This window comes from Cervus canadensis, chromosome 24, assembly GCF_019320065.1.
Source record: "Cervus canadensis isolate Bull #8, Minnesota chromosome 24, ASM1932006v1, whole genome shotgun sequence".
In the NCBI taxonomy this organism is placed as follows: Eukaryota; Metazoa; Chordata; class Mammalia; order Artiodactyla; family Cervidae; genus Cervus; species Cervus canadensis.
In genome coordinates, this window is record NC_057409.1 from 42,868,693 (window position 1) to 42,884,594 (window position 15,902).

General features: G+C 39.3%; 1 protein-coding gene across 5 annotated transcripts in view; it reads left to right on the plus strand.

The window, feature by feature from the left end:
* The window catches only part of ICA1L (islet cell autoantigen 1 like), a 62,213-nt gene that overhangs the window by 42,648 nt on the left and 3,663 nt on the right, over nt 1–15,902 (plus strand). For 4 of the 5 annotated variants that reach the window (XM_043445643.1, XM_043445645.1, XM_043445642.1 and 1 more), the window contains 4 exons: nt 2,308–2,382; nt 7,227–7,481; nt 8,326–8,415; nt 14,338–14,476. In XM_043445643.1, coding sequence (XP_043301578.1) covers nt 2,308–2,382; nt 7,227–7,481; nt 8,326–8,415; nt 14,338–14,453 — 536 coding nt within the window. In that variant the 3' untranslated portion in view covers nt 14,454–14,476. Of the gene's footprint in view, nt 1–2,307; nt 2,383–7,226; nt 7,482–8,325; nt 8,416–14,337; nt 14,598–15,902 lie in introns of those variants that run through there. The other variant, XM_043445641.1, reaches the window with a different exon arrangement.

The window sequence follows — 15,902 nt, forward strand, 5'->3', positions numbered from 1 at the left end:
GGGTGGAGAGGGAGGTGGGAGCAGGGATCGGGATGGGGAATATGTGTAAATCTATGGCTGATTCATATCAATGTATGACAAAACCCACTGAAATGTTGTGAAGTAATTAGCCTCCAACTAATAAAAAAAAAAAATTAAAAAAAAACAAAAAACATTATGTTAGTCTCAGGTATACAACATGATTTGCTATATGTATATATTGCAAAATGATCACCACAATAAGTCTAGTTAATATCCATCTTCATACACAGTTACCATTTTTTTCTTGTGATGAAAAGTTTTAAGATTTACTCTCTTAGCAGCTTTCAAATATGCAGTATTTGAAAGTATTACTAACTGTATAAACTGGTCTTAGAAAAGGCAGAGGAACAAGAGACCAAATTTCCAACATTCACTGCATCATAGAGACAGTAAGGGAATTCCAGCAAAACATCTACTTCTTCCTCATTGACTATGCAATCTGGATCTTAACAAACTGTGGAAAATTCTTAAAGAGATGGGAATACCAGACTACCTTCCTTGTCTCTGAGAAACCTGTATGCAGGTCAAGAAGCAACAGTTAGAACTGGACATGGAATAAAGGACTGGTTCAGAATTGGGAAAGGAGTACATCAAGGCTGTATATTGTCACCCTGCTTATTTAACTTATATGCAGCGTATATCATGCAAAATGCCGGGCTGGATGCAACACAAGCTGGAATCAAAGTTGCCAGGAAAAATATCAACAACCTCAGATATATAAATTATTCCACTCTAATGGCAGAAGGTGAAGAGGAACTAAAAAGCCTCTTGATGGGGGTGAAGGAGAAGAGTGAAAAAGGTGGCTTAAAACTCAACATCAGAAAACTAAGATTATGGCATCCAGTCCGATCACTTCATGGCAAATAGAAAGGGGAAAAGTGGAAGCAGTGACAGATTTTCTTTTCTTGGGCTCCAAAATCACTGCACACAGTGATTGCAGCCTTGAAATTAAAAGATGCTTGCTACTTGTGAGGACAGCTGTGACAGACCTAGACAGCATATTAAAAAGCAAAGACATCCCTTTGCTGACAAAGATCCATATTGTTAAAGCTATAGTTTTTCCAGTAGTCACATACACATGTGAGAGCTGGACCATGAAGAAGGCAACCACCAAAGAACTGATGCTTTCTAACTGTGGTGCTGGAGAAGACTCTTGATTGAGAGTCCCTTGTATTGCAAGGAGATCAAACCAGTCAATCCTAAAGGAAATAAATCCTGAATGTTCATTGGAAGGACTGGTGCTGAAACTGAAGCTCCAGTACTTTGGCCACCTGATGCAAAGAGCCAACTCATTGGAGAAGACTCTTGTGCTGGGAATGATTGAATGCAAAAGAAGAGGGTGGCAGAGGATGAGATGGTTAGAGATAGCATCACCAACTCGATGGACATGAATCTGAGCAAACTTAGGGAGATAGTGAAGGACAGGGAAACCTGACATGCTGCAGTCCTTGGAGTTGCAAGAGTCTGACACTTAGCAACTGAACAATAGTAACAAAGTACTAACTATAATCAACATTCTATAGGTTACATCCCCATGACTTACTCATTTTATAATTGATAGTTTGTACTTTTTAACTTCCCTCACTCATTGTGCCCCCACCTCAGCCTTTGGCAACCACCCCTGTTCTCTAAATCTATGAGCTTAGGTATCATTTGTTCTTTACACACCACATATAAATGTGATAGTACAGTATGTGTCTTCGTCTGACCCATTTCATTTAGCATAATGCCCTCAACGTCCATCCGTGTTGTCATAAATGTTAAGAGTGTATTCTTTTTATGGCTGAATAATGTTCCATTGCGTATATGAACCACATTTTCTTTTTTCACCTATTGATGGATGCTTAGTTTCTTTCAGTGTCTTGGCTATTGTAAATAATGCTGCAGTGAATATGGGGGTGCATGTATCTTTTTGAAATAGTGTTTTTATTTTTATTTTTTGGATAAGTACTCAGAAGTGGCATTGTTGGGTCATATGGTAGTTCTATTTTTAGCTTTTTTGAGGCACTTCCATATTGTTCCCCATAGCCACTGTGTGAATCACATGGAATGTGAAAACTTTTAAGAGGGCATGGATAGAACAGAGGACCTAAATATTTGTGGGTATTATAAAATTGTTATACATATGTAATCTTTATCTATAATCTTTACATTTTTATATATATGGATTATAATCTGATTTGGTCAGTTGAACAGTTGGGTTTAAATTATTATAAACTACTATAGTAAATAAGCATGCCAAATTTTCTCTTTTTCAACTTAATCTTTCATGTGCTCTTGTTTCAGCAACTGAAGATCACAAGGAAAAAGATTCTCGAATCAAAGAATTTGTAGCACCTCAGTTTTCTGACTCTGAAAATGGTATAATTTCACAATATATGTGGATAATTTATTATTTAAAATTCTTTGGCTTTTATTTACATGAGAATCTGATAGGTCTTTACACAGGAATGCGGTCCTGCACTTTTACGTCATAGCATGTCACAGTGGAATTAAATCCTCGTTTATTCCGCGTGTCGGCCCTGCGGCGTGTGTCTGTAGCTGTGAGGACGCGCAGGACTGCTGTTTATCTCACTGTCCCGTGCCTCCACCACCTACCCGTGTGGGCACTCCGTGAACACTGCCTTGAACATTTCTTCCAAGCAGTTATGTTGCATATGTTTTCTTCCAGTTTGTCATTTGTCTTTTGACTTTTCTTATAGTTGTTTCTTGCCATGAAAAAAATTTGAAACATTTTATATAGTCAAATTTATTAATTATTAAAATTATTAATTTTATTTTATTATTTATTTTTAATAATAATAAAATAATATATTTTATTATTTATTATTAATTTTATTTTATCGGATCTAGATTTATGTCCTATGCAAAGCCCAGGTTAGAGGAATTCATTTATGCTTTCTGCTAGTATTTATATAGTTTTTTTTTTTTACCTTTAGATCTCCAATTCATTTGAAGTTTATTCACACATATGGTGTTGGAACAATGGATTGAATGTTATATTTTTCCAAATATCTATCCTTTATTTTTTTAAATGCCATCTTTGCCTCAGTAATTTGAGATTAACTTCCACTCATATGCTAGATTTCTATACGTATTTGGGTCTGTTTCTGGACTTTCTTTATAGCTTATAGATGTGTCAATGCACCATTGCCACGTTTTTTATTTAAAGACTTACTTATCTATTTTTGGCTGCATCCAGGCTTTCTCTAGTGGTGGCAGGAGGGGGCGACTCTTCATTGCAGCGTCCAGGCTTCCATTGCAGTGGTTTCTCTTGTCGCAGCACACAGGCTTATTGGCTCTGTGGTATCTGGGATCTTCCGGGACCAGGGATCAAACCCCCTGTATTGGCAGCCAGATTCTTAGCCACTTGATCACCAGAGAAACGCACGTGGTTTTAATTACAGAAAGTTATCTTGTGTGTTTTTGTATCTGGTGGGACTAGTATCTTCATCTTCATTGTTTTCTTAACTATTCTTGGGTGTTTACTTCTCAATATGAATTTTTTTTTATCAAATTGTCTGGCTCCATAAGAAAGTTTCATTGATACTTTGTGATCACATTAAGTCTGAAAACTGACAGGTTGATGATGTCTAGACATTCTAGACAAAAACAAGGGGCATCTTTCTGTTAAGGTTTACTTGTATAGCTTTCATATATAGCCTTCTTATGTAGGTTTTGAACATTTCTAGTTAAGATCATCTCTGATATTTTCTTTTATTGCGATTATAAATGACATTTTCTTTCCATTTCATCTTTAATTGGTTACTATTTGGGGTATATAAGTGCTATTTTTTTTTTGCATATTAGTTTTATATCCTGCTACTTTGCTAAATTTGTTTATACTTTGAGTTAGTTTTATGAGTGATTTTCTGGAACTTTCCAGGTAAACCATCATGTCTTCTGCAAACACATATAGTCTGGTTTTTCCTTTAACAACGCCTGTGACTGTAATTAATTTCTTTTTTAAAATTGAATTGGTTACTACGTCCAGAACAGTGTGAAATAATAGCAAGCATTTCCTGATCTTGGTGTCAGTGACTGTTTCTGAATTAATTAAGATGCTAGCTTTTAGACTGAGGTATATATTTTATACTGTTAAGTATCCACACATTACTGTTTTCTCAAGAGATTTTATTAGGAATGGTTGCATGCCCGCTCCTTGTTGAATTTTGCCAACAGCTTTTTCAGCATCTATACCAGTGATTATTTGATGTTTGCTCTTAAATACATTAAGATGGTGAGCTATATTAATAGGTTTCCTGATATTACACTATCTTTGGATCCCAGTTATAAATCCAGCTTTTTCATTGTGCATTGTCTGTTGACATTTTATTTACTATGTTTTCATTGATATTAATTTCCCTGTGAAAATATCTCGGCCTGTGATTTTTTTAGTTTTCTTCTTTGTGGAAATTGATCAGTTTAACCTTTTTACCTGTCCTGGGATCAATTTTAGTAAGTTGTATTTTTCTCAGAAATTAATCATTTTGTCTGGGTTTTCAAATTTATTTGCATATAGTTGTACAAAATCTCTTTTGATTTTTTTTAACAGCTTTATTGGGGTATAATTTAAATACCATAAGATTCACCCATTGTAAATATAAAATTCAGTGGCTTTTAGTAAATTTATAGAGTTGGGCAACCATCACAATAGAGAATTAGAAAATATTTCCATTACCTTCCAAATTCTCTCATGCTTGTTTGCAGTTATTCCTTGGTCCCCTCCCTGACTTCCCCCAGACTAGAGCAGATTGTCATCTTGTTGAACTGAGAAAGGGAGGGTGGAAAGGAACGGTTCTTAGTTCAAATATCATAGTCTTTCATTCTTTCTGAATCTTAATAGATCTTCTTGTGTAAATGTTTCCTCATTTGAAGTATGTCCTTGGAAAATTTTCAGAGATTTTAAAATAAATTTCACCAGTTACTTAAAAACTGATACGCAGGTCCCTGGACCTCACCATTGTATCATGCCAGGAGCCTCTTTGATTTTTATTGATAAATGTAGTCATGATTTTTCTATTAATTATTATTTAAATACCCCATGGATTATGATATGAAACATCTTCTTTATCACTATTTTTCAGAAATTCCATTCACCTTTCAACCAGGAGTTGTTTAAAAGAAGGTGTTAAGAATGTGCAGGCAGAGGAGCCTTTTAGTTTCTGGTCTCATTAAAAAATGGTCTCATTTTTATCCTTTAATCACACTTTATTTAAGGTACTAATTTAGTAAGTTTTTGTTTCATACATAAATATAGGAATCACAAGACCAAATACAGTTGACCCTTGAACTCAGTGGGGGTTATGGGCCCCCATCCTCCGGCAATTGAAAGACCTGCCTATAATCGATTGTGGTTGTTGCTGAGTTGCTAAGTCATGCCTGACTCTCTTGTGACCCCATGGACTGTAGCCCACCAGGCTCCACTGTCCATGAGATTTCCCAGGCAAGAATGCTGGAGTGGGTTTCCATTTCCTTCTCCAGGAATTGTCTCATTTTATTTCATTGTAATCAGAGCATGTTGTTTTAAGAAACTGATTTGTGTGTGTGCCTTAGTTACTAATTTCTGTGAATTTTCAATGTGTGCTTCAAAAGAAGGTATATTTTCTATTAGGGTTTGTATATATTCAAGAACAGCCACAGTAGAACCTCCCCAGAAGTCTAGTGGTTAAAACTTTGTCCGCCCAATGCAAGGGGTGCAGGTCTGATCCCTGGTTGGAGAACCAAGATCTCACATGCTGCACAACATGGCTGAAAAAAATACAAACTACTGTGTTGATTATGTTGTTTGGATCTTTCACATCTTTACTTCTGTCCTCTTGGCCTGTTTTTTAACTTGGTATATTATAGTCTCCTATTATTAGCTTCTGTTTTTCCTCGCATTTCCTATAGTTTCTGTCTTACACATGTGGTTGCTTAGTTATTTTATACATAAATATTTATAGCTATTAATTTCATTGTGAAATGTGGTCATTTTGACCTTTCAGTTCAGTCACTCAGTCATGTCCAACTCTTTGAGACCCAATGGATTGCAGCACGCCAGGCTTCCCTATCCATCACCAACTCCTGGAGCTTGCTCAAACTCATATCCATTGAGTTGGTGATACCATCCAACCATCTCATCCTCTTTTGTCCCCTTCTCCTTCTGCCTTCAATCTTATCCAGCATCAGGGTCTTTTCAGTAGGTCGGTTCTTCACATCAGGTTGCCAAACTATTGGAGATTCAGCTTCAGCATCAGTCCTTCCAATGAATATTCAGGACTGATTTCCTTTACGATTGACTGGTTTGATCTCCTTGCAGTCCAAGGGACTCTCAAGAGTATTCTCCATCACCACTGTTCAAAAGCATCAGTTCTTCGGTGCTCAGGTTTCTTTATAGTCCAATCTCACATCCATTCATGACTACTGGAAAAGCCATAGCTTTGACTAGATAGACTTTTGTCAGCAAAGTAATGTCTCTGCTTTTTAATATGCTGTCTAGGTTGGTCATAGCTTTTCTTCCAAGGAGTAAGCGTCTTTTAATTTCATGGCGGCAGTCACCATCTGCAGTGATTTTGGAGCCCAAGAAAATAAGTCTCTCACTGTTTCCATTGTTTCCCCATCTATTTATCATGAAGTGATGGGACCGGATGCCATGATCTTTGTTTTTTGAATGTTGAATTTTAAGCCAGCTTTTTCACTCTCCTCTTTCATCAAGAGGCTCTTTAGTTCCTCTTCACTTTCTGCCATAAGGATGGTGTCATCTGCATATCTGAGGTTATTGATATTTCTCCTGGCAGTCTTGATTCCAGCTTGTGCTCATTTTGCATGATGTACTCTGTATATACGTTAAATAAGCAGGGTGACAATATACAGCCTTGACATACTCCTTTCCCAATTTGGAACCAGTCTGTTGTTCCACATCTGGTTCTAACTACGGCTTCTTGACCTGCATACAGATTTCTTAGGAGGCAGGTAATGTGGTCTGGTATTCACATTTCTTTAAGAATTTTCCACAAATTTCTTTAAGAATTCTTTAAGGATTTAAGAATTTTGATATGTAGCCTACCTAATTAGAAATTATCTTCACATAAACTTCTAATCACTTTATTTGTTAAAATTATGTTAATAAAATATGAGAATGAAACAAACTTGATTTGCCATATATTCTACTCTTATTTCCTTGAAAAGATAAAAGTCATTTTGTTTTTATGTTCACTTAACAGTTGCAAAAGATTTGCCAGTAGATTCACTGGAAGATGATTTTGAGAAGGAATTCTCGTTTCTGAACAGCCTCCTAAGTCCTGGCTGCTGGGGTGCTGGTGAAGCTTCCCAGGAATGCCAGGCTGTCTTTGGAAGCCCCAAGGCCAGTCTCACGTGCCAGGAGCCTTCTGGGGGGTCCCAGCCTCTTGCTCACTCGGCAGGATTCCTCCCTTCGCAGCTCTTTGACCTTGGCCTTCATGCTGCTGGAGCTTTCAACAGTAAGTGTCTGTGCAACATTTGGACACCCCTGAATTGCTGTATATTTGTGAAGCAAAACTAGGTACATGTGGGTGCTGAAATCAACAAGGAGACTAAGTTAGCTTCAGTACTGCTAGATAAAATCTTCAGTCACACCAGTCAACAAGAAAAACAACAGGTATCACTGGAGTCTGTCAAGGAAAGTGAAACAAAGGCTGTCTTCCTGTCACCTTCTCTAAACCCCATATTTTCTTCATTGACTTTCTCAGGTATCTTCTCTACATAGAAAACCAGTGTCTTGTTTAAAATTCTTGATCTGCTAAGTTATCCCTGCCTAGGGCAGGTGACACTGTTTCTTCCACCTAGCAAAACTTGATACATTCTCTTCCTGTGAGCTCAGAGATGACAAAAGAAAAGGGAACAACTCCGGAGCTGCTTCCATGACAGCCTTCTGGGCAAGGCGATGGGCATGGAGGGCTGTGTAGAAAGCTGGGAGCAGAAACGGGTCACTTGCTTTGTTTACATGACAGGGAGTCTCTCCACTCACCTGCTGTTCCACCATCCTGTGTCCAACCCGACGCCTTGGGAATCGTATTGTTCCCCACTTCGTAATGGTTCCTAAGTCCTATCAATTACATTTCTAAAATGTGTCTCAAATGTCCCACTCCTCTTCCATTTAGAACCTCATTTGGTTTCCTGGGTTACTGTGACTCCTCCTAACAGGCCTCCCAAGCCCTAATTATATTATGGAATATTACCCTGGAACAAAGATTGGAGGACCTTTATTAGATATTTTTCCCTTGTTTTTCTGATGCTACTTCCCATTTGATTAACAATGTGTAATTTTATTATTTGTCTCCCCAGGCTGGGCCTCCTTTGGGGGATTAGAATTTCCTCTTTCACACATTGATAACCAGCCAGTGCCTTCACAGAGTCCAAAGAAATTAACAAAATGTAAGTTATTTATTTACATTATCTGCCATTATAATAAGTCAAATTCAAGTAAGTTTAGAAAAGAATCATTTTATAGCCTTTGCCTCATATTGTCCAGAAAATTATTTTGTTAATAATGAATTAAAATGAAAGCTGTATTTGGCTGTCCCTGACTGTGGAAAGTAATGACTAGACTTTGTGGGCTTGCCATAGTAAACTATATCCTCTACTTCAATCTTTTATATTTTGTGTTAAAGTTTATTGATAATGGATAATACAATTAGAATAGAACATGCTCTTCGTGCACAAGATGCCTGTTGACAGAGAATGCACTCAGGCTTGTAGCATAGGACCTTGTACATAGTAATTGCCAACATATATCGAGTACTAACTATATTTTGTCTGCAGAGCTGGTTCATGTTGTAATTACCATGTAGGATACACATAGAAAATAGACCCATTCCCTGTCTTACAGGATCTTATACATATTAATCCTAGTCACTGACGTTGATGTAACTTTTTAATTGGACAGAATTTCTCAGACATACAGAAATGTCATAAATGAAAATGGCACGGAGAACACCTCCAGGCAGATTTACCTGTTGTCAGCATTTGTCCCCTTTGCTTTGTAAGGCGTGTGTGTGATGCGTGCGTTGTTTTATCTGAACCACTTGCGGGTGCGTCACATGCACCGTGACCCTTCACTCCTAAAAGCTGCAGCTGTGTTTCCTGAGCACAGGTGTGTTCTCTTGCACAACCACAACACGGCTGTGATGTCAGAAGTGCCAGCATGCTTGTCTGTAATGTGCTAAGTGTCTTATCTTGTTTGAGTTGACCCAGTAATGCCCTTTAGCCCCGTGCTGCGTCTGCCTGGCCAGGCAGGGGTGGGGGAGCCTGTGGTCGTGCGCTGTATGCACTTGCCATATCTCACGAGACTCTTTTAATCTGAAACATTTCCACAACTTTTGATTTTTTTGGATATGGGCATCTTAAAAGAATATCGTCCCTCTGCTCCACTGTTGTTTTCAATAGAAGGCTCCTTATTCAGTTTGATTTGAGGTCTTCTTGTAATTAAATTTAGGCTGTTGGTTTTCCTGAATATCTGCTCAGATTATCCTGACTGGAGTACACAGAGGTGATGTTCCTTTCTCAGGTTTAAGAGCTCAGAGCTGTCCCTCTCTCGCACATGGGTGCTGTTCCTATTGACCACTCACCCAAGGTGGTGTCCAGTTTTCCTCCCATGTGATCACCACTTTGCTCTATCCTCCCTGACGATGACTGAGCGGTCTGCGGGAAGACGCTGTGAAGCCTTGTACACATCCTGATCTTCTTTGTTGGTCAGCGTTTCCACTTAGGTTTAGCATCCATTTTTGCTTTTTGCCTGATTCAGCCTGTCCTGCTACAGGTGAAAAGTGGTGATTTTCCAACCCTAGCACTCTCTCCACACTTTTTTTTAAATTGTAGTAAAAACACAGAACAAAATCTAGCATCTTAGCCATTTTTAAGTGTACAGTTCAGTAAAGTATATGCACTTTGCTATGAAAAATCTGAAACTTTGTATCCATTGAGCAGTGACTTCCTATTCTCTCTTCCCAGCCCAGGGAAACCACCATTTTACTTTCTGTTTCTATGAATCTGACTGCCTTACACACCTCATGTAAACAGTCATGCAAGCACTTGTCGTCTTGTACCTGGCTAATTTTACTTAGCACAATGTCCTCAAAGTTCATCCATGTTGTAGCATGTGACAGGATTTCCTTCCCTTTTAAAGTTGAATAATATTTCATTGTATGGATGTACCACATTTTGTTTATCCACTCATCCATTTATCACAGTTTTTAAACAGCCTTACTGACATGTCATTCACACGCCAGACACTTGGCTTCTTCTACCTGCCGGTGCTGCGTGCTTAGTCGTCAGTTGTGTCTGACTCTTTGCGACCCCGTGGACTGCAGCCCGCCAGGCTCCTCTGTCCATGGGATTCTCCAGGCAGGAATACTTGAGTGGGTTACCATGCCCTCCTCCAGGGGGATCTTCCCAACCCAGGGATCGAACCCAGGTATCCCAGATTGCAGGCAGATTCTTAACTGCCTGAGCCACCAGGGAAACCCAAGAATACTGGAGTGAGGAGCCTATCCCTTCTGCAGTAAGCAGAAAACTCTCTCTTATTCCCCATTTACATATGTATTCAGTGTCAGAATGGATTCATACGTTTTCTGTGGTTTATAATCACTACTGTACTTAATCATTTTGGTTCTCAAATTGTCCCCATGTTGACCAGTGGGGGCACTTTCAGGCTGACATCTAAATTTTTGTAGTATCAATATTTTAAAATTTTCAAACCATTTCAGACCTACAGAAAGGCTTGCAAAAATAATACCAAATATTCCCATATTCCCACCTAGATTTCCCAAAATGTTACCATGTTTGCCTTATTCTGTGTGTGTGTGATATATGTAATTTCTTGTGAACTGAAATTATTCTGAGACTTAAGTAGCAGGCATAATGCCCTTCAGACTTAAAAATGTTAGCATCTGTTTGCTAAGAAGGACATCCTTTTACATAATCACAATTTAGTGATCAAAATTGGAAATTAAACATTACCATACAACTGTTATCCAATGTATAGATCTTATTCAGATTCTTTCAGTTGTTATAAAATAAAATAGTGTTATAAATTATATAATGTATTTTAGAACAAGAGAAAAAGATTATTTTCCTAGACCAGGATCCAACCCAGGATCACACTGTACTTGTTGTCAAGTCTCTTTAGCCTCTGAATCTGGGACAGTTCCTCAGTCTTTGCCTTCCATGTTGTGGCTTTGTGTGTGTGTGTGTGTGGTTTATTTTGTAGAATATTTCTCAAACTGAGTTTATCTGAGGCTGTCTCATAGATTCGGGTTCTGCATCTTGTCAGGACTGGCAGCACGGGAACGGTGTCGTGTGTTCTTAGCAAACCATACCAGGGGCACACGGTGTCTGTTCTGCCCCGTTGCTTACGATGCTACGATGCTGTTAACTTCAGTCACTTGGTTAAGGTGGTATCTGCCAGGTTTATTCACTAGATGATGAATAATTATCATGTGGAAAAATATTTTGAACCTGTGAGAATGGCTTGTTTCTGATTATCAAAGTTTCACGCACTAACTTAGCATTCCTTGATAATTCCTGCGTGAAACGTCTGTCACTGTGGTTGTTGCCAGGTGACACTTTTCCGTTTCATCATTCCTTCTGCGCTTACTAGTCGTTGTCCCACTGTACAGAAAAGCTCTGTCTTGTCCTTCTACTGACTTGTTGATAGGTATCATTGTGGGCTCATGGAATCCTGTTTTATTCTTCCTAATACTTTGGGATAAATCAGCTGGGGAATCCGTCAATTCCAAGCAAATCACAGATTCACAGCAGCCAATTCTGAATACAGACACCCTTAGGGATTCAGACTATTTAGTTTTCTCTTTTTAAACTCACTAAAACTTAATTGTGTTTAATCATTAAAAAAGTGAGTAAATTTCACCAGTGAACACAAAAAAGCTGAGATACTGGGAACGCTGCTATTTGCCTGTAATACTTGAGGCTTATTGTGGAGGGGAAATAGGGGGGAAAAGCTTTCAGCAAAAAGCTACAATAAAATTAAGCCTTAGAATTTTAATAAAAATTAAAATTCTTAACAATTTTAAAATTCACTCATTAAGTACCCCCCACTTCATTAGTCATTAGTGAAGTGAAGTGAGTCGCTCAGTCATGTCCGACTCTCTGCAATCCCATGGACTATATACAGTCCATGGAATTCTCCAGGCCAGAATACTGGAGTGGGTAGCCATTCCCTTCTCCAGGGGATCTTCCCAACCCAGGGATCAAACCCAGGTCTCCCACATTGCAGGTGAGTTCTTTACTAGCTGATCCACCTTAAGGAAATGGAAACTAAAACCAAAATGCAATAATACCATTACACACCTATCAGAACAGCTTAAATAAGAAATGAAAGCCACTCGTGCTAACAAGGACATGGAAGAACTCGGACACTACTTGTGGGAGTGTCAGTTATTATTACCGTTTGGAAAACTGGCAGTTTCTGCTAAAACTGAAATACACGTACCACAAGGTGCATGTACCTTCCACTCCTAGGTACACATCCCACAGAAATGCATTCACCTGTTGACCAAAATAGAGGCAGAAGGGTGTTTTGACAGCACTGTTGCTCACAGCCCCGAAGGGTATTTGTTTTATCTGTGATGCTGGGTGAGAGGTTGGGTCAGGGTGGTGTGAGCAGTGACTGGAAGGGCCACGAGGGAGCTTCTGAGGGGCGGTCATGTTCTGTTTCTTGATGTCGGTATTTTTATGGTCGCTTTTACTGTATGAAAATTAGTTATTTGGACTTTTTCTCTATACATGCATGCGTGCTAAGTCGCCGCAGTCGTGTCTGACTCTGTGCCACGCGTAGCCCACCAGGCTCCTCTGTGCGTGGATTCTCCAGGCGAGAATACTGGAGTGGGTTGCCGTGCCCCTCTCCAGGGGATCTTCCCGACCCGGGGAATCGAACCCCCGTCTCTTTGCCTCCTGCGCTGGGTGGATTCTTTACCACCAGCACCACCTGACTCACTCACTCACCCTCCAGTTGCTGTCCTCTAAGAGTCTCTGTGGGCAAGAAAAGTGCACAAGGAGAGCCCCCGTGAAAATAACGTAATTAAGACCTTTATTTCCCATTGTGACAGATAAATATAAAACCAATCCACATTTGTAGAATGCTGTACAATCTTCATATGCTCATCAGAACCCCTCAACAGCTGTTTGAGGGAGTTTAGGCATTAACGGAACAATCACATGTCCTGCTTGACACTGTTCTTCAAGTTTAATTATTAATAGCCCCCCCCGCCCCACTTCCTCTCAAGTAGCCTGGTTTAATAATAAATTATATGATCTTTACAAATGAGGAAGCAAGGGGACTCAAGGTTAGATGACTTGCTCATTGTTACTTATTAGTAGGTAGTACACCCAGGACTCAGAGCCAGAGTTTCGTGTGGGCATCAGTGACACTCCCTTGGGGTTCCCAGAAGCAGAACTGGTCACACAAGGCTGCCTTTCACTCTGTCTGGATCCCTGAGGCGTGGGGTCTCCAGCCCCCTCTACTGTGTAAAGTGATGGCCATGATTGTAAGAGGAGGTTGCTTTAGCCTCTCGAGTTGGATTGCCTTCCACCCTCTGCCCACTGCGTCTCTGGTCTCATATGTCGTCTTCAGATTGTCCCCTGGGTCTCAGCCCAGCTTTCTGGACCCCCTGGCCTTCTGAGATGACCCACTGTCCGTGCCACTGAACAGTCTTTCACTAGTCCCAGCCTTCAGCATAAATGTATTGTTCTTGACTATCTGCCCATTACTTGTAGATTATCCATACATGCAATTTTCCATTCTCCACAAGGAGAGAGTTGGTCAACAGGAAGTTGTATTTGAGACAATTCATTCCATAATATATTTATCAAAAATTTGTAAAGTACACATGGAAAAGACAGAACAACTGTAACGGAAAATGAGAACTGTTGGTGACAGGATGAGGGGATTGTTTCCCCTGCATCTAGTATTTTAGGAATACCTTGATAATAAATACGTATTCCAGGCACTAAGTTTGCAAGTGTAGGAACAAAGGTTACTTTTAACCTTGAGCCTTATCTGAGAGTCTTCTATTACTTCCTGCCTTTCACTTTTAATCAAGTCCTTCTCAGAGCAACATGCAGTTACTTAAGTAGCCTCAGCAAAGCATGAGCTATCTACATTAGCTTTTTCAAAATTATCCTCAAGGAGACATAATCGATGTTTACTCTTGTCAGTTGTCTTAAATTTGATTCAAAAGAATCAGTGTCTACTTTAAAATCATAAATGTGGTACAATGATGTGATTTTTAAAAAATCTGAGACTCTTCAATGTGGTTTTTTTTTTTCCTTTTTTACTAGCTCCCAACAGTGGTAACCAAGACATGTCAGCCTGGTTCAATCTATTTGCAGACTTGGATCCACTTTCAAACCCAGATGCTATTGGACACTCAGATGATGAACTTCTTAATGCTTGACTGAAACTACGATGCCTCTTGAATGGCCTTGAGACACCAGTTTTGCAACTTACTGCCTTAGTGGAAAGGAGTTTATGTTGTCACTCACATACGAAGACATTGTGTTTGCAAATTTAACACTTGACAGCCAACTTTAGACAGATGGTAAGGACCAACCACATTTCTATATATTAAGTGTCTATTTAATATCTTGGATCTGCAGCAGTTGGTAATATATGGAAAACTTTACAGACTATTGAGTCTGAAATTGATACCAAAACTTAGGCTAACAGGTAGGGATAACTGTCAATAGGGATTGGGTTTATTTATTTGGAAAGCCTTTTATGTATGAGTTGCCTTGCTGGCTGTGAGATTTCTATATGTAGATAAAGGACAGCATGTAAACTGGGTTGTGATTTGGGGTTGGCTTTTAAATAAAACACTGGCAGGGGGAATTTTCTGTTGTGGAACATAGCACTAGAAACAAGACTACTTTTGTCTTTAGAAAGGTAGAATAAGATTTGAGAACTCAGTTTTCTTTGATGAAATCACAGAGAAAACTCGGTACTTGTTCTCTCCACTTGGAGGCTAAAATGTAGTATCTCAGTTCTTTTCTTTCATACAAAATCATGTACACCCTCCAGTTTCATTATTGAATTTTTTTTTGGTAAGGTAGCAGGATGAGTTATTTGCTAAGTCCACCCTCTGTAGAAACAGAAAACTCTTCCCATCTCATAAACCACAGGACTGTCCAGCAGTATTTCAACATTGTACTTCATTGTGTCTTCAGGCCTAAGTCTGCACTCATTGCCATCACAACGCCCTGTATTCACATGCCGCCTGAAAGAAGACAAGGGGAGGGTACTCCCTGGGCAACTGCAGTCGTGTTCCTGCAATTACCCAGAAACGTCTACTTGAATGAGGGAAAAATCTAATGAACTCACCCTCGAACAGATGTGCAATACTTACCCAGTATTTCTGAACATGATTTAATCCAGAATACTTTCTGGCAAAGTTACAGAAAGCTCTATATTATCAGTAAAGCAGTCTTTGATTTTTTTCACTTTTCTGTGGGTGACATCAGCTGAGGTTCTATTTGATTATTAAGGACAAACTTACCCTTGAAAGGTTTGGAGTCTTAAGTATCAGAAGGCAGGCTATTTAACGGAAGCTGAAGTATATGCTAATGTAAGCACAGCCATTGTAGACACAAGTCACTCTGTGTCCTATTCTCTCTTCCTGCCCAGCCTTTAGATCTGAGGCAGTTCTCCCGGTTCCATCATTGTGCGGTCCACTGTATCTGTATAAGTGACCATTTTCACTAACATGTTCACAGTAGGCTTCAGTATACTCCTAGTTCCAAGCAAGCTTAATTATTATTTACAGGAGAATTGCTTGTAATCTCTGAGTCACTGTATATAGAAAAAACATTTTCTTAGGAATGGACTAGGGCAGGGAAATCACAGTCCA